The following is a 23,063-nucleotide window of genomic DNA, read 5'->3' on the forward strand; positions in this document are numbered from 1 at the left end:
TAATTTTATGGTTGGGTCACAACATGAGGAACTGTATTTAAAGGGCCAGAAGGTTGAGAACCACTGCCTTAGAAGATTCAGTGTTTCTGTATTACTAGTCTCACATTTGCTTATACTTCCTCTACTATGTGAGCACATGCGTGTGCCACACACTGCTCTCAGGACACCTGCATGCAATAATGTACTCTCACAACAATTCTGGTTGTGTCCCCATTTCACTGGTGACAAAACCGAGCTGCAGAGATGTTGAGTAACTTGCTGAGGCCCCAGACCTAACATGTGGCAGCGCCTGGATTCTAAATCACATGGTCTGGCCCCAGAGCTCAAGCTGTTAACCAGTGAATTCATATTTGTCTCTGTTACCTGCATTCCTGATATTATAGTTTGACTTTAGCTGATGTTTTATAGCTGAACTGAAGTTTAAGGCGTGTGTCCATTATTGGTCAGAAATATCAATGGCAGGCCGAGTGTGTAAATGTAATTTGATAGCAGGAGCTGATTTAAGGTGTCTCCCAGGAAATCACTCTAAAGTTAAGAGACATCTTTGTGCTATTTTTTTTTCCTACCTGTTCTTCTTCTTTTTCCCTTTTCTTATTCCAGTACATGGGCTGTATTGAAGTGCTGCAGTCGATGAGGTCCCTGGATTTTGGAATGAGAACTCAAGTTACAAGGTAAGAGAACTAGATTGGAAGAGGCTTTGAGGACCATGTTTTATTTTTCACTTTGTTATTTTTTTAATAAGAGAAAGTGTATTTAGAAAGTCACAGAGGTAGAAAAATCAGCCAGCTGAGCTACGTGGGTTCAGGAAATAAGTTACAGAGAGGCAAAAGAAGAGGACAATTTTTGTTTGTTTGTTGTTGTTTTAAAGAGAACTGTTTTTAAAGCACAACAGTTTCTCCCCACAGAAATGTCATGCAAGCCTTTAAAGTCCCCATGGGTTGTTATTCAGATGCCTGGAAGCTGGAACACAGTCCAGCGACCGGGGATAAGTCCCCTTATCACGTCATGTGGAAGACTTCCCAGTTCTGTGGCAGAGCACCTGCATTGTGTATGAGAACTGGGAAGATGATGCAGTCGTAGAAATAGCGGGTTTCCCAGGTACCAACAGTTTTTAAAATTCTGCCTAGAAATAGGGCCTTACAGAATCTGAGACCTGTGGAGGAAGTAGCTGAAAAGAAGACGAGAGCTGTTTTATCTTCCCAATTTGAAACTCTGTATTCATTAAACCTAACTCCCCAGTCCCCATTCCCCACCCGGCCCCAGCCCTGGCAGCCATCATTCTATTTCATGTCTATGAATTTGACTACTCTATTGACTACTCTAGGCACCTCATATATGTGGAATCGTACAGTGTTGGTCTTTTTTTAAAAAATATATTTTATTGATTTTTTTTTAATTTTTTATTTTTTTACAGAGAGGAAGGGAGAGGGATAGAGAGTTAGAAACATCGATCAGCTGCCTCCTGCACCCATCCCCGTCCCCGCCACCCCCCCCCCCCCACTGGGGATGTGCCCGCAACCAAGGTACATGTCCTTGACTGGAATCGAACCTGGGACCCTTCAGCCTGTAGGCGACGCTCTATCCACTGAGCCAAACCAGTCAGGGTGGTCTTTTTTTTTTTTTTTGGATAGCATAACGTCCTCAATGTTTATCACTAGGCCAAACACTGTAACTATTTTGAAGGCTGCTGCTGTGTATTGCTAGGTTGTTCTACAGAAGAACTGTACTGGATGGTGCTCCTCCCTCCCAGCCATGTATCTGTCGTTTGTTAGGGCCTATTTTTTAAATCGTTGTAAACTTGTAAGTGCATATTTTTCCATTGTTTCATAACTGGTACAACACTGTTTTTTCTATGCCATGACGTTTCAGTGTGTGACTAAGGTACAAACCCAAGCAAGTGGCTGCCGTGGTTTCTGGATGGTATTCCTTGCAGGTGTGTCTGTATGTGATTTGGGCATGGCCGACTATGCTCTGGGCAGATTCGCAGAGGCTCGAGGGCGGTGGGTTGTTGTTAGATTTGGTGGTGGGGAAGGCCTCTCTGAGGAGAAGATATTTGAGCTAATCTCTGAATAAAATGAGGGATCCAGCATGGGAGTGTCTCGGGGAAGAGAGCTCAGGCAGAGGGAAGGCGGTGTGTGCACCATTGGTCCATAGCGTCAACCCTGACAAGGCCCCAAACCTGGGCAATTGGCCTGTCCGGTAAGAGTGTGAAGAAAGTGCATCTTCTTCCAAGAGTGGATACCAGACAGTGACCAGTGGGCTCCAACTCAGGGGAGGGAGAGGCTGGATGGGAGATTCAGGGTTTAAGATGCCCTATGGTGCAAGTGGTCTGCCTTGAAGTCAGGAGACTCCAGCCACGTTAGCCCACGTTGTCTGTGGTTTGACTTAAAGGCCATGAAGCCGATTTCCATGTACCAGGGCTGAAGCATATGTTCCAGGCTGCCCTCCCCAGCTCTCGAACCCATTCTCTGGGGCTTGTGGAGTTTGAGGTGCTGTATCTTGTAGCTACCTGCGCTCAGCAGCAGTCCTGAGACTCCCTGATCCAGATGGGAGAAGGAGAAAAGCCACCAGGAAAGTGAGGTAGAAGACAAAGGAGAAGAGATAAAATAGGTATGTCCCACTTTCAGGAATGAACAAAAATTGAAATTTACTGAACAGAACAGTTACCATGCAGAGTGCACCCCTGGATTCCTTTACATAATGAATTCCTTGCTGGTACTTCGAAGGAGATTCAATATAGGAAAGAAAGTGTGTTTACTTTGTTCCCCAGGAGCTCACATATTGCTGAAAGTGGGAGTGAGCTTTGAAACTCTACGGTAGGTCCGATAGGACATTCTACAAGAGGATGTAAGCGTAGGTATTAGTGCACAGCCATAGAGCTCCCCGTGTGTTACCTGGGTGGGAACATTCTGTTTGGGCCCGGGATCATTTCTTTGGGCCCTCGCCCCTCGCCATCAGACTGGTGCATTCTATGAAGTGTGCACCTCGAAGCCACATGCCTGTTGCTGGGCACTGTGTTCTCATGTGACCAGCATAAGAAAATGGCTCACTTTCCTCCACACCTCTAATTTCCACCCTACTTCCCAAATATTTACTCTTCTTCTGTCTCTTTTAATTTTTCCTCCTTTATCTCATTCTCCTTTCCTCTCTCACCTTCTGTATTTTGACATTCACCTACTACTCGAGTTGCTTTATTACCAGTTGTCCTAGATGTTATCATTAAAACATTACTCCGGAATCAGGCTTCAAATGGTTTTCAATTTAACTTTCACATATTCACAAAGTTTCACTTTGCTCATACCTTACTGAATGCAAGAAAATAATTTTCAGTGCACCAGTTAGAATTCCAAGAGAAAAGACCTTTGCTTCTCATGGCCCATGTCCCACCCTGATAAATGGTGTTACCATGTCGATCCTAGTTCACACCTTATTCCAGATAACAGGCCGACAGCAACAAGAAATCCCTGGTAATCAAGGGGGAGCGAGGATTAAGACACAGGGATTGGGTCAGCATTTGGAACAGAGGAGGAGGGTGGGGCACGGTTCTTGTCTTCCTGAGGGACCTGCCTGCCCCTTGTTTGGGGGCTGAGTCCACAGGGTCTGGAACACAGAAAGGACTCAAATAGAGCCGCAGAGAAAAAGAAGAGGACAGGAGGCACCCACTTCATAGCCCCACTGAACTCTGTCCCTCAGTCCAGACTTAGTCCCCGAGGGAGCCCTGTGGTGGCTGTTACTGTTGTTCCTCTGCGAATTCTCACCCACAGATCTTGACTGATTCAGGACCAGATCTCAATCGTTAGTAACTGAGTATTCATGCAAAAGGGCAAAGGAAGAGGTTTTCCACCACAGAAACAGAAACACAATCATTAGGAAAACATAGGCTCGCAGCCACAGTTGTCTTCAGATGTCTGGAAGACAATGCCAAGGAAGTGAAGGAAAGAGAGGGGCTGGAAATCATGCTAAGGATGATCTGGTCATTTGTTCTCTCCCGTAAAAATGTTCTCATCCTGAGTTTAAAAATAAAACACCTCATTTAATCTGAAACACACACACACACACACACACACACACAGAATCAGGTCACTAAACCCTAAAGTCCAACTTCCATCCCTTGAATAAGCACCCACGTCATGCACAGAAGAAATCGTCCCTCTCCCCCTAAGATGCCGCCCTCCTTGTGTTTGGGTGCCTGAGGCAGGCAGGAGGAATAAGCCCATCAAGGGCAATCACCTAAGTGGAGCTGGTGGGACAGGGCCTGGCTTCCAGGCCCAAAGAACAGAACTTCATAAGAAACTGTCATTGGTCACATTTAGTTCATCACCACAGAACATAATACAGGGTGGGCAAACGTAGGTTTACAGTTGTATGGAAAATAATACAATGATTAATAAATAATAATACAAGAATAAACTGTACTTCGTGTACTCACAATTGTAAACCTACTTTTGCCCCACCCCATATATCCCAAGGGGCAAGGCATACTGCTGGTGGGAGGGACTTACAGATCACTGGCTTACTATTCTGGCACCCTCCTGCATTTTTCACCTTATATTTGTAACTCCTATTTGGGAAAGAAAGAAAGAAAGAAAGAAAGAAAGAAAGAAAGAAAGAAAGAAAGAAAGAAAGAAAGAAAGAAAGAAAGAAAGAAGGGAAGGAGGGAAGGAAAGGGAAGGAAAGGGAAGGAAAGGGAAGGGAAGGGAAGGGAAGGGAAGGGAAGGGAAGGGAAGGGAAGGGAAGGGAAGGGAAGGGAAGGAAAGGGAAGGAAAGGAAAGGAAAGGAAAGGAAAAGAAAGGAAAAGAAAGGAAAAGAAAGAGAGAAAGAAGAGAGGAGAAGAGGGGAGGGCAAAGGAGGGGAGGGGAGAGGAGAAGAGAAGAGAAAAAAGAATCAGCTAGACAAAGTGCAAGGCAACCTAGCACAGGATCTGCCCATGCCACGCTCCAGGACAGCTGAGGCGGGGAGGGATGCCTGTGTAGGGAAATGGGGAGCTGTTAGAGAATGAGTGGTGAACGTTCCTTTTGGGGTCCTGGTCTAAGACTCATTTTCTCTAGCGGATCCTAAGGGGCTGCATGTTGTGGATTATTTATCTGCCCCATCCCATCCCATGGGGAGGAAAACCCTGACCCGCATTTTCCTGAACTGCTGCTGCAGACAGTTGGCAAGCTGTTCGGGTGATTTGGTACCAGGTAAAGCAACAAGGATGCAGAGATCATAATTCAGAGGACATTGTAACTGGACCAATTTCCTGTTTGGAACGTTATTGCTCCTGAGCAGTGATTAGCTTACTAGCTTGAAGGTTTGATTCTTTGGCTTCAGCAGGACATTAAAGGCAGTTCTTCAGAGACAAATGCATACTTCCCGTGTGTGTGTGTGTGTGTGTGTGTGTGTGTGTGTGTGTGTGTGTGAGAAATGTGGACATTAGGAGGGAAAGTATTCTATAGAGGTCAAATATTTTCATGTTGGGGAGCTAAGTTAATAATCTTTGAGTACAGGTTGGCATTTATCTAAATTTCCTGAGAATTGCAGGGATGGGAGTGGTGCAGCTCTGTGTGGATAAGTGTGTGCATCTCCACCTAAGACTTGGAGTAACTGTATGGCACCAGGTGTGTGTGTTGAGCTGTGAGGAAGCCATGGAGGTAGGAATAGGATTGCAGCCCACATGACATGCCAAAGGAAGACCATGAGAAGAGGCCAAGTCTACCAGCTTGCCAGGCAAGGGAACGCTCCCAATGAGGAAATTACTGAGAAGAGTGGAAAGGAGGTTTAAGGTTCACAGTGGTTATGCTACGGATGGAAACACGAGCACTCTGGCTGAGACAGATGTACGTGATTGGATTTAAAAAAAGTTTCATTATTCATTGGTCAGGAAAGAATGTTAAGGTGCCAGTAAGGCTCTGGTGTTCCAAGGTCAAGGTTTATGACCTTTACCAGCTAGTAAGAATAGCTACAATAAAACCTAAGAGTGAAGCCTGGCTGGCGGGGCTTAGTGGTTGAGTGTTGACCTATGAACCAGGAGGTCATGGTTCGATTCCCAGTCAGGGCACATGCCTGGGTTGCAGGCTCGATCCCCAGTAGGGGGCGTGCAGGAGGCAGCCAATCAGTGATTCTCTCTCAGCATTGATGTTTTCATCTCTCTCTCCCTCTTCCTTCCTCTCTGACATCAATAAAAATATATAGAAAAAAAATAACAGTCAAATGCTCCTAGACACATTTGATGTAGTGGAAGTACTTCCTTTCACACATGTAGATGTCAGGAAGCCCTTGCAGGAGGTTTTGATGTGTGTGTGTGTGTGTGTGTGTGTGTGTGTGTGTGTGTGTGTGTTGTGTGTAACCACCACTTCTTCTAGCTTCAAGTTCTGCTGCTCCTCAGTTCCTCACAATCTATTTTGGACTGAGATCTCACTTCTCAGATATCTGAGATGAAATTGCCAATTAAATTCCTTTTAGAAGACTTCAAAAGTCTAGTTAATAAAAAAAATATGTTTCCAGGCAATTGGGAAGAGTTTTGAAAAGCATGTCAGAGTCAGGTGAAGAGAGAGGACATGAAAGTCAACAGTAGTACGTTTTTGCTCACTCATTTAGCACATCTTTCACATCCAGGTGCACAGTTACTATTTGAATGAACAGGTGTAAGGTCCAGCAGTATAGTTCCTAAAGCAACACACAGAATGTGCAAATCATATATACAATAAAGGATTAGTATCCAGAACATATAAAGAACTCTTACAACTCAATAACAAAAACAAAAACCCTATTAAAAACTGGGAAAACGCCTTGGCCAGGTAGCACAGATGGTTAGAGTGTCATCCCAATATACCAATATTTCGGGTTCAATTCCTGTTCAGGTCACATGTAAGAATCAACCAATGAATGTATAGATAGGAAGGACAACACATCGATGTCTCTCTCTCTCTCTCTCTCTCTCTCTCTCTCTCTCTCTCTCTCTCTCTCCAATCAATAAATTTTAAAAAACTGGGCAAAGGAATTGTATGGACATTTCTCTAAAGAAGATATACAAATGGGCAATAAGCACAAGAAAAGATGCTTAACAATACTAATCATTAGGGAAATGCAAATCAAAACCACAATGAGATAGTACTCCACACTCATTAAAATGGATATCATTTTTTAAAAAAACCATAAAATAACAAAAGTTTGTGAGGATGTGGAGAAGTTGGGACCTCTTGTGCATTACTGGTGGCAATGTAAAATGGAGTAGCCACTGTGGAAAACAGTATGGGATTTCCTAAAAAAAATTAAAAATAAAATTACCATTTGATCCAACAGTTCCACTTCTGGGTATATATCTAAAAAAATTGAAAGTAGGGACTCGAACAGATATTTGTATACCTATGTTCATAGAAATGTTATTCACAATAGCCAAAAAATGGAAACAGCCCAAGTATTGATTGACAAATGAATGGATAAACAAAATATGGTATACACACACACACACACACACACACACGCACGCACACACGCGCGCACACACACACACACACACGCACACATATTAATCAGCCTTTAAAAAGAAGGAAATTCTGCCCTGGCCAGTTTGGCTCCGTGACTAGAGCATCAGCCCATGGGCCAAAGGGTTGGGGGTTTTATTCCTGGTCAAGGGCACAGGTTTGATCCCCTGGGTTGGGTGGGGTGGTGTATGAGGGGGGCAACCAATCGATGTGTCTCTCTCACGTTGATGTGTGTGTGTTTTTCTCTTCCTCCCCTCCCACTCTTCCACTCTCTCTAAAAATCAATGGAAAAAGGGTATCCTCTGGTGAGGCTTAACAATAACAACAACAAATAAATAAAAGAAGGAAATTCGCAAGAACTGGTTTGGCTCAGTGGATGGAGCGTCGGCCTGCGGACTCAAGGGTCCCGGTTTTGATTCCGGTCAAGGGCATGTACCTTGGTTGTGGGCACATCCCCAGTGGGGGGCGTGCAGGAGGCAGCTGATTGATGTTTCTCTCTCATCGATGTTTCTGGCTCTCTATCCCTCTCCCTTCCTCTCTGTAAAAAATCAATAAAATATATTAAAAAAAAAAAAAGAAGGAAATTCTACCAGTTGTAACAACATGAATGAAACTGTAGGGCATTATGCTAAGTGAAATAAGCCAGACAATGCACGGCATCATGTAAATGTGGAATCTAAAAGAGGTTTGACAAAAAAGAAATAAAGTTGAACTTATAGCAACAGAAAGTAGAATGGTGGTTGCCAGGGGCTGAGGATTGAGGGTTGGAGGATATGGGGAGATGTTGGTAAAAGGGTACCATCTCTCAGTTATATGATGATTAAGGTCTGAGGATCTAATGTAGACCATGGTGACCATGGTTGATAATACTGTATTGTATAATTGAAAGTTGCTAAGATACTACATCTGAAGTGTTTTCACAGCAAAAAAAAAAAAAAAGGTAAATATGTTAGGTGATGGTGGTGTTAAGTAATCTGATTGTGGGAATCCTTTTGCAATGTATACATATATCAAGTCATCATGTTGCACACTTTAAATATATTGCAACTTTATTTGCAATATATTTAAAGAGGAAAGAGGCTTGTGAAATGGATGTAGTAGATACAGTACAAAATGGACTTCTACCTCAAAGGGAAATGAAGACATTAGATCACTTTCTTTGGACACCTTAAAAGAGAGCGAGAGAGGAAGAAAGAGAGAGGGGTGTGTGTGTGGGAAGAGAGAGAGAGAGAGAGAGAGAGAGAGAGAGAGAGAGAGAGAGAGGGAGAGAGATTGGGACTATTTAATTCATCACTAAAATCTAAGGTTTGCAAAATTGTTAATTCATCACTAAAATCTAAGGTTTGCAAAATTGTTAATGTTTTATGTTATTATAGCTAGTGCATTAATTTAAGATCATAATTCAAAGGAGCTGTATTTTTATGGAGTGAAGAAACTTAGAGACTACATGGATAGGTATTGTATATGTATATGCTCCTTTTCTAGGACTTAGAGCATTGTCTTAATACTTTGGATATTTATAGAGGTTTGTAAAATGGTTATTATTTTTGTTCCACGGCAGGCTGTTTTCAGTGTCTATATTTTATTTGCCAAAAAGCCCTTGGTCAGGAGTGAAACTCCAAATTATAGTGTCTTTTCCATGAAAATATGATTTACTCTATGGAGTGGTTTCTAAAAATATGTGGTAGATAAAATCAGGGCCTGCTTATTCATCATATCTATATATCTGTGAGTATATATAAACTTACAGATGTGTAGATACTATCACACAAATACATACACTCACAAACACACACTCTCAAGTAGACAATATACATACATTCACTGACCCAAGCGAGAACAGTTAGCTATCTGTCCATGTCCAATATGCATGGTAGTGAACTGGCCTCAAGTGTTTGAGGAGAAGCAGATTAATTCAGTGCTTAAAAATGCATGAATGTTGAAGCCTATGGGGAGACCACAGTATTTTTAGCTCTGATTTTAGAGTGAAATAGCTTTTTCTGGTAATCACCCCCACCCCACCCCAAGCTTTCTTTACAACTTGTAGAACTAGATGAGAATGCATTCAAGTATCTCCCTTTTGTGACCCTCTTTTGTTTCCTTTAGGAGTTAGTACTAAATGTTTGTGGCATCCCAAGCATTCTCGATTATACTCTGCAGATGTTCAACAGGAGCAAGAGAGTGGGTTTCTAATTTTTGTTTTGATGGACACAATGGCCATCCGCGGTCTGAATAATTTAACAAGGCAAGTAGAATAGGCCTTTGGAACCATTGTTCTTGGAAACGTTCTTACTGTAGTTGTATGAGAGCCTCTTGAGAAAACTCAGAGGGTACCCCAGAGTGGGTCTGGCCTAGAAGGAATTGGGTCAATCATAGGGAGTGATGCTTCAATGGGGCAATCATAAGGGCTCCATCATCCATCATCTTTGGGCTTGAAAGTTCTCTCTGATCCATGGGCCTAGTCCATGGGTCTGGCAGTTTTCAGAGCTACAGTCCCTGGGGCATGGTTGAATTAATAAATATTTATTAACAGAAAGGAGTCAGGGCTTCTAAGAGATTTTGAGATGATTCTGGAGGTCTTGAAAGCTCCATGGTCACTGCTGGGAGTCAGGGAAAATATGCAGACAGTCTATACACATGGACTCTGGTATCTTGAATGAGGCCAGATTCTAGAATGAGGAGCTCTAGACAAGTGGGTCAGGTCCCTGCTTCCATGATAGAATGCTGGCACATGGACACCATCTACACCAGTGGTTCTCAACCTTCTGGCCATTTAAATACAGTTCCTCATGTTGTGACCCAACCATAAAATTATTTTTGTTGCTACTTCATAACTGTAATGTTGCTACTGTTATGAATCGTAATGTGAATATCTGATATACAGGGTGGTCTTAGGTGACCCCTTGTGAAAGGGTCGTTCGACCGCCAAAGGGGTCGCGACCCCCAGGTTGAGAACCACTGATCTACACTAATAAAAGAGAAACAGGCAAATTGGTGTCATACTGCTACGCCCACCAATCAGAGTGACTATGCAAATTAACCCAACAAAGATGGTGGTTAATTTGCATATGCAGGCACAGAACGAAGACTGAAGGCTCCAGCCAGAGTGAAGACTTGAAGAGACTGGGCTTGTCCGCTGCAGCCGGACCAAAGGCCTGGGTCCCCGGTGCCGGAGGAAAACCGGTGCTGGCAGCCAGGGGAAGGAAGGCCTATTGCGTGAATCTTCGTGCAATGGGCTTCTAGTTTGTATATATTACTGAACACAGGAATAAAAATACATTCACTGAAGATACTCATTTTGGTTCAGAGAGCGTTGGGGTCCAATGAGTTGGTTCAGATAAAAAGTAGAATTTCTCAAAGAAGTGGCTAAACTTCAACTCTTTCTAGTTTCAGGGAGTCAAACATGATTTTCAACTACTAACACACAGTCTATAGAGAAGTTTATTATTAATTAATAGCTACTATCATCAGCATTGTCCTCATCACAAAAGTTAACATTTATAAAATAGATACTACTATGAACCCTATTGTGCCCATGCAAATACTTAGACTTACAGAAATTACAGAACTCACCGTGGTTGTCACCTAGCAAGTGGTGGAACCAGAAATCATATCTGCTTGGCTCTTGTGTACCATGTCTCAATTAGAATGAGAGAATATTAAGGAAATGTTTAATCCATCTGGATTCAAGATGCCAGATTCCTGGTTTGTGAGTTCCCTCTGAGAGACCTTCATTCAGATGCTCATAAATCTGTAGGTGAGGATAGTTTCACTGTCCTTTGCTCAGCTCTCCTGAGGAACAAAAGAGATTGTGTCAGACAATGGTTCTCAAATTTTAGCATGCAGGAGAATCAGTCACCTGGAGGGCTTCTTAAAACACAGCATGTGTGTGTCTAACAAGTTCCCAGATGTTGCTGATGCTGCTGGTCCATGGGCCACACTTTGGGAACCACAGATATAAGGGAGGCCTACCTAGTGGTTTCAAAATGAGGTCTCCTGTTAGACCACAAATCATATGGGAACCCCTAGTTTTAAAAAAGTGGTTCCCCAGAAAATCCCCCAAAGCATGAGGTTTTTATTGTTTTGGTTTTGAAATGTTGAGGGCAAAGCCTAGGGAAAGCCAGAGCAGTGAGTTTTAATTCTGCTATATGTTTATATATATGTATATATGTATATATGTATGTAGAGCCAGAGAAGTCAATATTACATTTCTTCTGGGGAAGAGTGGAGTTAGAGGGGAGGCGCTCAAAATTCCTTACAGGCTAATTCAGCCTGGGAGAGTCCTTTCTTAGACAAAAAGGGAGCTTTTGGCCAAAGGAAATGCAGGACAGTTGGTGCATCTCTTCACCTGCATGCAGATCTCTCCGTTCTCATTGGTATTCTCCTTCGGAAACCTGAGAAGTGCCTAGAGGAGTAAGTGCTCAGCTCTGACCCCTCTACTTAGACATGAGTTGTAGCTTGTGAGAGCTGCACCCAATCTAGGAAAATGCGTATGTTCACACATGCTTGAACAGGAAGAAGGTGGATCTTTTTGATCCAGATCATCTGAACTACTTATGAGAATTTCTCTGAAAATGATTTTTTCACAGTCAACTGTGACAACACAGACTCTTAAAAGGAATGTTTTGATCATTAAACTTCCTGCTTAAGTTGAACTATAAAAAAGAGAAAGACATCCTCTACTGAAGTGTTTATGCCAATGTAAAGTAGCATAGTTCTGGCAGCAGCTCCTTAGCAGGAATTAGGCTGGATCTAGAAACAGACTCTGAGATGGAGAGTGAAAGGCAGAAGATTTGCTGGAAGGGCTCTCGAGATGCTGAGGGAGTGAGAATGCAACCCTGGGCAGCGGGAGGTTGACTAGTGGTGCCGTGTCAACAGAGGCCTCAGCAGATGTCACGGGCAAACAGACCAGGCCTTCAAACCTGTATTGACTTGTCACAGGTTACCTGCTGCCTCTGGGGAGGGGCAGATCTATAGTCAGGGTAACTGCTTTAAAGAGAGGACAATTTCTGGGAACTCAGCTGTGAGCCTTTAGTCCTGACCATTCCAACAACTGGAGCAACAAACATCTCTGTTCTGCAGGGGGATATGGGTTCCACAGGGGGACAGGGTCATACTTTGTTTCATGCCACAGAGCTGTCTAAAGGCCTACTAGGTACTCTGGGTCATCCAAAGAAGATCAGAGAGGCATTCCACCTTTCTAGAAACGTGTATTATCCATTACTATTTGCATGATAGACATAATCAGACCTTTACAGCATACTGTCTATAGCATTCCAGTTATAACACACGAGAGGACTCTGCTAGGTCCTAGGCATTGTAAAAAGTAGCCTAAACCCAGTCCTGAAAGCAGATGGAAACGATAAGGATTAAGCAATGATAATGGCTAGCATTTCCTGAGGCCTTGTTTAAAGCTCTATTATTATTCCCACTTTTTAGATTAAGGAACGGAGACAGAGAGCTTTACAGACTTGCTCAAGGTCACAGAGCTCGCAAGAAGCAGCTAGATTTTCAACTCTGTCTGGTTGCAGAGCCCACTTAACCACTCTGTTATCCTAGAGGAGTTATAGAGAAATTACAGCCCTCAACTTTTAAAAAAAAAATATTTTATTGATTTCTTAGAGAGGAAGGGGGAGAGAGAGAGAGAGAGAGAGAGAGAGAGTTAGAAACATCAATGAGAGAGAAACATCGATCAGCTGCCTCCTGCACACCTCCCACTGGGGATGTGCCCGCAACCAAGGTATATGCCCTTGACCGGAATCGAACCTGGGACCTTTCAGTCTGAAGGCCGACGCTCTATCCACTGAGCCAAACCAGTTAGGGCACAGCCCTCAACTTTTTTTTCCTTTTCTCATTTACTATAATTTTGCACTTTTGCTTATTTCTGTATCCCCCAAGCACTTTGTACTGGATTATGCACATAGTGACACATAACGAAGCTTAGTTGATATTTTAAAAAAGAGTTTTAGTTCCCCTCTCCCTCCACTGAGTGTTGGCGGGAGGGACAAAGGATGAAAGATAATAATTTGCAGTTTGTAAAAGGAATTTTAGTAGGAGACTCATGTCTTATAAAATCCAGCTTCTTGTACCAAGGAACTGAACAAGACCAGGTCCAAAAGGCATAGAAATAATCTTTGTCTGTAAAGATTAAAGGTGGAATTCTAGTCGTTTCTTTCTGCTGCACACAAGCTAATAGCGGACCTGACCCCACAGCCGCTCACATCACTTTCTAGTCTGCTCCAGAGGGGGGTCAGCAAGCCACAGCCTGCCCGCCAACCCAGGCTGCTACACTGGAGTTTGAGTCTGCCACCTTTTGAGCCAGGAATGGCTTTTGACATTTTTTTAATTGTTGGGGGGGGTGGCGGGGGGGGGTCAAAAGAAGAATATTTTGTGAATGTGGACATTATCTGAGTTCAAATTTCAGTATCCATACGTGTTACCAGCACGTGAGCATGCCCATTCGCTTGTGTAATATCTGTGGCTGCTTTTCGAGGTACAAGTGCAGAGAGAGATCAGTAGTTGAACAGAGACTGTATGGCCCGCAAAACCTAACATTTTTACTACCTCGCCCTTTACAACAAACACCTGCCAGGTGCTGCTTTGAGTGGTTCTCAATCTTAGCTCTGTTGGAAACACTTGGGGGAGCGCTGGGAACGCCCAAGCCCCGGCCTGTACCAGCTAAATCAGCATGTCTAGAGGTGAGACCCAGTCTTCTGGATTTGTTAAAGCTCCTCCATGTTTCCCCGATGTCCAGCCAGGGTTCAGAACGACTGCCCTGAGCATGAGTGCCTTTGGAGGGGCAGGTGGACTCGGCCTCTCACCATCCAGGCTGCCAGATGGAGGGCAAATGCAGATCACTCATCACCACCTGTGTGTGCCAGGGGTGATGTGAGCAAAGAGGTTCCGGACCTCCAGACACCCTCTGGTGAAAGCTCTTCCCAAGGAGGGGATGGCAGGGATGAAGGGAACCAAGGCGAGAGGAAAGGATGGGTTATACCAGATACCTATTGCAGCACATTAGGTGACTACGTTGAAGACAGATTTTCGTCCAAATGGAGCATCATCAAATGTACAGGTGGTGTAGCTTTCTCCCCTCCCTTCGCCACGAGAAACAGGTGACCTGATTCCTTAGCATCCACTAATGCAGTGGTTCTCAACCTTGGCTACACATTAGAATCACCTGGGAATCTTTTTAAAATCCTGATTTCTGGGCCTCATCCTCCGGAAATTCTGTTTCTTTGTTATGGGGTGGGGCCACAACATTAGTAACCACTGCTCTAATACAACCATCTGCTCAACTCTGCAGGGCACAGAGCCAGGCCTCCTGGGCAGTGAGTCCAAGTAGAAGTTTTAATCAGCTGTGTGGTCCATGAACTGATCTGCTTCCCACCCCAGACGTATAGAATCAGAATCCGTAGGAACAGCCCAGGAACCTGCATTTTAACCAGCATCCCAGTTGCTTCTTAAAAACTTTCAAGTTTGATCATCACTTATCCAAATGGTTAGTTTAGAAAGTGATCGAACTTTGAAGTGAGTGCATAGCAGATGCGCAGGCACGGTTGTCCTACCCTGTTTCCCACAGTGGACTCGACTGGCAAGGCCAGCTGTGATTCCTTCCAGACAGGACACTGTAGCACACCCACAATGAAAAGAGATGGAATTACCACATCAAATCTATCATATGCACATAGGGCAACCGGCCTTTTAAAATGTTGTTTGTTTTAAGAAAAAAAAAAAACAAAAACAAACAAACAAAAAAACAGTAGTGGAAGTCATACACTCATCCCACCAACTGCTGTCTTCCTCAGTATGATGGGACCTCCATGGCAAACTGTTTTAAACATCTAAATAGTGCTAATCTTCCTTTTTAGAAGACAGGCTTAACTTTTGTAAGTTGATAAGCATCGTTTGTCATGAAATGTGACTACAGTGGGTGATTCCGTTGGATCTGTTTTCCTTCACGAGCTTTGGCTTTGACCACACTGAACGAGCAGTAAGTACACTCTCCAACTCCAAAAGATATGCCTTCTTAAGATTTTGAATACTTTGTCTAAAACAGAGTTGTTTTAGAAGATTCCAGTTTATCTTAAAATAAAGGAGAACAGTCTTTGGGATTTACAAGTTCCAGTGTCTTTTGTATGAAATCAACCCCATTTCTCCCGTGTGATTTTCACAGGGCTTCGGTATTGTGAAGGTGTATAAGCCATCAGTTTGTGGGGACAGGTGTTTGAATTTTGAAATACGTGTGATTCTATTACAGCCAATCGTTGTGGGGAATGGAGAAACTTTTATTTCTGTTCATTAGGGGGGACTTGTAGGGAGGTACCTACTGGGGGCAGGGTGGTCTTTTACTTCACTGAAGTGCAATGGATGGGTCAACATTTGCATCAGAGCCAAAGGGCAGAAGGGGGAGCGGACAGAACCACCTGTGTTTGGCGGCAGCTGGAGCTGGGTAGAATTGCAAATGTACTTTAGCTTCAGGTTTTAACTCTGAGTCAGGTCGAATGGAGTGGTGCCAAAAGTCAGTGTGAGAGCCAGTGCTGAGGGCAGTGCTGAGAGCCTTTACTCGACCACCCTGGGACCCAAGTGCCTGTTTCTGAAATGAAAGGCTAGATTTTATGGGCTGAGTCTACCCTCCCAGAGTACCTGGGCGATGCCCCTTAATGATAGCACGAAGGGAGTTTGAAGCTTTCCCTTCTCAGCCGGCCTCTGGCATTGACTGCATCCATTGTGTGCTTATCGCCACGGAGGCAGGCTCCTGTTCTAGAGTGTCCTGTCTGCTGGCTCGCACAAGTTCTTGGATGTCTTTGATTTCACCAAACTGAACAAAATTGAACACACAGATCACTGAGCCTTGATGTGCTAAAGGCAGAAATTAAAAAAAAAAAAAGGTACTCATTTCCCTAGAACAATTGGAACAACATAATACCACACTGGCGTGGAGTCTGAATTGCAGGTCCCTTCCTTCATGGATATGACACATTCAGGTGACAACTTGTCCCTTCTCCACCGATCACTGGTTTCTGTAAGGATTCATGTTGGAGATGATAAGTAAGGGAAAGTCCCTTGGGAAAGGGGTGGCTTTGTTTGCCTGAGTCTTTTTGAATATTATTTTGGAAAGGCTCTTTTCTGGGATTAAAATGTATTCTCATTTCTGTTAGCCTGGACGAAACTGAAACCACTCCGTCCCTCCGTGTGTGTGTGTGTGTGTGTGTGTGTGTGTGTGTGTGCTCGCGCGCATGTGTGCTGGGAGCTGGAGGGAGCTGCCTTAAACGGTTCCAGGGGGCCATTTGCTTGGTTTCATGTTACACATTTTCTGGCTTTCCTATTTACTGGAGAACTGCATTTTGACATTCACTGGAAGCGATCTGTCCCACAGCCCCTCCCCCATGAAATGCTCCACTCGGTCCTGGATTGTGCTATTGCCTTCCAAACTTAAACATAAGGGGTGAGGGGTGGGGGTGGGGGGGTTGGGGGCGCGGTTAGGCAACAATGCTTCTCGGGCAGCTTAACTGTTTAAGGGTTAAAGACACAGAAAAGTTATAACTTGGGGACTGTAGCCACCAAGGGTTGGTGAAGAAAGGTGCCTTTGTGTGCATGATTAGTTTGGACTCCGTTAAGACAAAATATCTTTTTTTGGTCCTATGGTGTAGGCAGGGTTTTATAGGCTTAAAAGCAAATCTTCAACTGCATTCTCATTCTCTGACATCAGCCCACTTCTTCCCTTCCTTCTCATGTGGCAAAAACAATAAACAAAGTGGCCACTGTGGGTACTGTGGGGCGTTTCCCCTCTTCCCTTCTCGTGCAGGCTCCCAGGGTGGAAATCGTCAGCCATTTCAACTCCAGAAATTCTGCTCCTCTCACAGCAGGTCAGCCCCAAAATGGGTTATGCAGACATGCAGGCTGCCTGGGCAGCTGGGGGGCGGCACCCAGCCCTGCGACCGGCCCCTGCCTGGGCTTCTCTTTTCTTTTTCCTCAGCATTTGTCAAGTCAGCGCTTTAGGTCAAAGGGTGTAGCTGAAACTTCAGAAAAGCGTTGGAAGTACTATTTGTCCTGGAAAATGTTACAGTTAATCTCTCAGCCCCAGTCAGAGGGGAAGAAAAGATCTTTGTAAAGAAAGGCAACAAAATGCAGGCATCTATCTGTCTTCCCTGGTGGGAGTTTCAAGAGATTTGTTAACACCGATAGGTATCAGCGAAGGAAGCAGAATCTGAGAGGTTGTTTTAAAGCAGGGACCTGTGGTTCCCAAGAGGCCCACAGATGGTTTTCTGGGGGTGCTGGTGAGGGGGGCCCTCTCAAATTAAATAGGAAAGTTTGTGCAAACAGGCACAAACTTTATTGGAGAGAGAGTGTGGCTCTCTTTAAAGTCTCAAATTAATAAGTACTTTTGTTGGGTTTTTTTTGTGGTAAGATACACATAACATAAAAGTTACCATCATAACACGTTTTTACATGTATATTCAGTGCTATTAAATACATTCTTAGTGCTTTGCAGCCGTCATTACCATCTAACCCCATTATTCTATTCACCTTGTAAAACTGAAAGTCTATACCCATTAAACAATAACCCCTCATCCTCCCCTCCCCCTCAGACTCCTGGCCACCCCCGTTCTACTTTCTGCTTTTGACCAACTACCTCACATAGGTGGAATCATGTAGCATTTGTCTTTTTGTTACCACCTTATTTCACTTAGCACAGTGTCCTCAAGGTTCATCCATGTAGTAACATGTTGCAGAATTTCCTCCCTTTTTAAAAGGCTGAATAATATTCCATTGTATATATATATAATCACATTTTGCTTTTCCATTTATCTGCAGATCGGCACTTGGGTTGCTTCTATGTTTAGCTATTGTGAATAATACTGCTATGAACACGGTGTACAATATAACTACTTCTTAAAAGCAAGTTCATAGGCACAAGTGCCCTCTTTTTTTTTTCTGAGCAAAGTTGTATGTCAAGAGATTTTCAGAATCTGTGAAACTTCCTGTGCCTCAACTGACTTTAAAGTTCTGAGTGAGGGTGCCAGTGCACACACGTGTGTGCTGCCCGCTTGGGCATATGGACTGGCTCTGAAGAACATAAGTCGGTAACAGCCAATGTATGGAAAGCAGAGGGCTGGGAAAGGGTAGGAGCATCCATTTCCAGAGTTGACCCCTGCCTCTGTGCCCTGTTTCCTTGGCAGTTTACCTTGTAATAGAAGACAGGAGAAAAACCAAGCAACCCTTAGAGAAATGGAGTTACACAGCTTTATTACACTGGCAGACACAGAGGAGGTTGCCTCTCAAATTCTGAGCAAACCAATATGGTGGCAGCCCCTCTTTTTTCCCCTTTTGGTGTCTTTGTCCCCCAAATATGGATTATACTTCCAGGTCTTTCTCAGGCTTTGCAAAAAACACCAGGTGTTGGGGATCTTGAGACCATACCTAAGGGCCTGGCCTGGCGCCAGCGCTGATAAACCCCCTCCGGGGACTGTCTCATGGTTTATGGCCTCTGTACGATGTGAGCATTTAGGTAACAGGTTTTGCAAGACCAGTTTCTGGGAAAGGGGCAGTGACTTAATTATAGGTTTTCAAGAATGTACATTAGGTTACTGGCATAAATTCAGATTGCTAGTCCCCCCCCGCCCCGCCCCCCCCAAAAAATAAATGTCTTATTTTCCCATCAACCTCAGCCACATTGGCATAAGGATTGGTTAAAAAGAAGCCCTTGTGGCCCTGGCTGGGTAGTGCAGTTGGTTAGAGCACTGCCCTGTTACACTAAGGTTGCGGGTTTTATCCCCAATCAGGGCACATACAAGAATCAACCAATGAATGCATAAACAAGTGGAACAACAAATCCATGTTTTCTCTCCCCTCCCCCTCTCTTTCTCAGATCAATAATTTGTTTAAAATAAAGGAGCCCTCTATATGTTGGGAAGTGAGCAAGGGAAGGACACCAATATATTTGCTCCTGTAGACCCAGGATCCTAGGACTCTGTCCTTTCCATGTATCCCACCCCCCCGCCCCCCCCCGCCCCATGCCTTCAGGCTTTGAATTCAGAGCTGGATTTGCATGTTGTCTCTCCCAGTATCAGCTGCATTTTTTGGAGTCAGGTATTTAAATTCTTTGACCTTTAGTATACTCATTTGTAAAACGGGTAAAGTACCTACCTGAAAATGACATTGCTAAGACTGAATGAGATGCTTCCAGCCGGGCCTGGCCATGTACATAGGAGCTGCTCCTTCCTTAAAACCCTGGCTTCCTGCTGCAGCTTCTGAAGTAGGCATTTGTAATGTGAAAGGGTGGCTGAACCTGGTCAAGATTCCTTTTTCTTCATGAACATTTGGGAAATGGAAACAGGCAAGTCTACCAAATAAACTGAAAAGGTAGCTCTGGATGTAGTGAGCTACCCGGCCACAGCCATGAGGGCTTCTTTTTGACCAATCCTTATGCCCATGTGGCTGAGGTAAACTGCCAAAGAAATAGGGAGGAGTTAAAGGCCAAGGTGGGACTTGAGCGGCGAGGGAAATAAAGATCTGTTGCTATCGGTAGCATGAACGTTGTCCCACCTCTCTGTATAATTTTGCTAACCAGTGTCACCCCAATAAATTCAACAAAATGGAAAAGAAAGCTAAAATCCAGGTTTAAAAAAAATAAAGCATTTTTTTAATTCAAAGTCACAACTTTACATTTTGTTAGAGGGTATTGGAAAAGGAATTTTTGGACTGGAACTCGAATTCTTTGTCCATTGGAGTCGAAGAATGAATCCACAGACAGAGGGTAGTATAGCAAAGGTGGAAATTTATTAAAGAACAAGTACGGACTCCCACGTGGGGAGGGGAAAGGGTCCCACTGAGTTCCTTTTTCTTAGGCTTATAAAAGGCTGCAGATCTTGGTGCCTTGATATCCCCTCTGATTGGTCACTATTTCCTTAGACTGTTACTATAGTAACTCCTGGGCTCAAAGGTTCAGCCTCACATGGGACATGTGAGGTTCTCCCCCTCCTTCCTTATTGTTTTCCTATTCCCTTTGGGCTGTCTTCTTCTGAATGAAGGGCTTCCTTCCCTTTATTTTGTAAATATAGACCTTTTGCTGTTCCCAGCTCCCTCATTCTATGGAAATATACCTTTTTCTGCTCTGCAGCCCTGTGCTTCTTCCATGGTTCTCTTAATTTCTAAAACTGCCTAAACCTATCTTTTTCACCCCCAAAAATTCCTGTTTCAGTGTTGACCGTTGGTATGAGAATAAAAAACAAAACAAAAACACAACCCAATGTCTGGGAAAGCACTTTGTAAAACTACAGGGTCCTATGTAAAAAGTAACAACTTCGAATAATTACTATTATTATACGCAGCAGCAGCACTGCTCATCTTTGTTTTTACTTTTATTTCAAACCATTTACAAAGAGCTTTTTAGACCCAAGCACTCCAGGAGACCAGTAGGCTCTCACGGAGTAAAGGATCTGATAATGCCTTTCTTATAATACATCGTTATTAAATACCAACACCCTAGTGGGGTGCCTGCACTAGTTATTTTGGCAACACCAGAGGCCAATTTGGATCAATTATATGTGTCTCATCAATTATTGATTAATCATTAAGATGACTCAAACATCAATCAACCAAACAAAAGAGCCCAACCCTCTATGTTATCCTTCTATTTGACTCCAGAGACAAAGTTTGAAATCCTAGGAAAACAATAAGTATGAAATCCTGAGAAAATACGCTAAGCCCAAAAGCTGTTCTATCTTTTGGTGGCAGGTATTTATGCAAAAATCAGACAAGATAATACCTTGGAGAAGAAGCACTTTGTAAAACTACAAGGTCCTATATAAAAAGTAACAACTTCGAATAATTATTTATCCAGAAAGAAAAAAAAATCGGAATCCAGAAAAAAAAAAATCATTTATCCAGAAACACAAAAGAATCGGAACTAAAACCTACATTATAAATCCAAAGTAATATCTAGAATCTTTGGAAATTCTTTTATTCTTCTTCTGTCTAAAGTGTCTACTAGAACTGTTCTGCCTCTCTTGCTCTCTGTCTGTCTCTCTCTACCTCTATCTCTGTCTCTCCTCTCTCTAATGGCTCCTCCTTTTGAAAACATCTCAGAGAAAATATTTTCATGAAATAGAATAATAGATATAAAAACTGTATTGTGCGTGTTAATATAGTTTACTAATTTGAACAGTGATCTCTTGGGAATCCGGGGAAGAGCTTAGAGATTTCCATTTGCTTTGTGAAAAGTTTACTATAAGTATTGAAAGCCACATGGCGAGGGCTCAGATTACGCGAGTGAAAGCTTGGGCGGTTGTGAATGCGGAGGCAGGAGACAGAAGCTCTTAGTTCTAACTGCATTTCTGGGGAGGAGGGCGCCAGTGCGTTCACCACTTCCATTAAGGAGCAGCTACTTGTTTTAGTGGAGCCTTTCTCTCAGGAAGTGCAATATATAGAAAGGGCAGAAAAATAAGCAAAGGAGGAAATTTGTTATTGATTTTCCTTTCTTCTGTGAAATTACGTGAGAGCTCAATGGCTCGTAGCAGTAGCTTGGTCAATAAGGCTCCATTTGAGACCACGTTGAAGTTCAGTCTCTCCCTTTCCTTTCAAACTTCCTCTAGTGGCAGGTTCTTTTGTATTTAATTGTCTTCGGTGCTGAGCTACTATGAAGCTTTTTATTCATAGCACCACAGAGAGGGTTATGCTACAGGTAAACTGTGAAATAGTCTCAGACAATAAAGTCCTGCCCCTCCTTGTTGGTTAAAAAACAACAACACTAAAAACCAAACCTGGCCCTAGCCGGTTTGGCTCAGTGGATAGAGCATTGGCCTGCGGACCAAAGGGTCCCAGGTTGGATTCCAGTCAAGGGCATGTACCTTGGTTGCTGACTCTCACTCCTCTTCCACCCTCCCTAAAAATCAATGGGGAAAAATATCCTTGGGCAAGGATTAACAGCAACAACAACAAAACACACACACAAAAACAAACAAACCTGGAAAGCCTAGAAAAAAAAATGAGACGAAGGTGAAGGGTAGGACTGCTTATTATAAAGCAGTTTTTCAGGATTAGGGCGTTGCTGGAAGTACCAAGCGTGTTTTCCCCTATGGGAGTGGGGAAGGTTGCTTATGTCAGACTCGCCACGATGTGTGTCGTATAATACTTGCTAACATTAATTGAGCGTTTACTGCGCACTAGACAGTACGCTAAGTCTTCACGTGGTTTCTGTTCCGTAGGGAAGCAATAAGCCGTCTGTGCGAAGCTGTCCCTGGGGCAAACGGAGCCACTAAAAAGCGAAAGGTAAGTAAATATTGGCGTGGTTTTCTTCTTTTATGTTTCCCCAACTATGAGAACGATGATATCAAAATAGTTGTTAGGTCATTCCACCATATGACTTAAGGTCCCGAATGGCCTTTATTAGTTGGCATGATAGTAGAGATACAACTCAAAGTCGCTCTGGCCCCTCAGATTTTCCGACTTGTCTTAAATGGTGTTGCCTGGAAGGACAGAGCAGAGAAAGGGGGGTTCAAGTGAGAACGTCTGGGTTCCAGGCCTGGGTCCTTACCTTCTTTCGAACGCGGTGTCTTCTGTGTCTGAGACTCTTTCTTATTCCTGTAAAGTGAA

The 23,063-nt window shown here is 43.6% G+C and overlaps 1 protein-coding gene across 1 annotated transcript in view; it reads left to right on the forward strand.

Moving 5' to 3' along the window:
- SHC4 (SHC adaptor protein 4) overlaps positions 1–23,063 on the forward strand; it is a 106,797-nt gene that overhangs the window by 32,417 nt on the left and 51,317 nt on the right. The window contains 2 exon segments of the mRNA XM_081088786.1: positions 601–671; positions 22,676–22,739. Coding sequence (XP_080944912.1) covers positions 601–671; positions 22,676–22,739 — 135 coding nt within the window.

Source organism: Myotis nattereri (genome assembly GCF_964212035.1).
Source record: "Myotis nattereri genome assembly, chromosome: 1".
NCBI classification, from domain to species: Eukaryota; Metazoa; Chordata; class Mammalia; order Chiroptera; family Vespertilionidae; genus Myotis; species Myotis nattereri.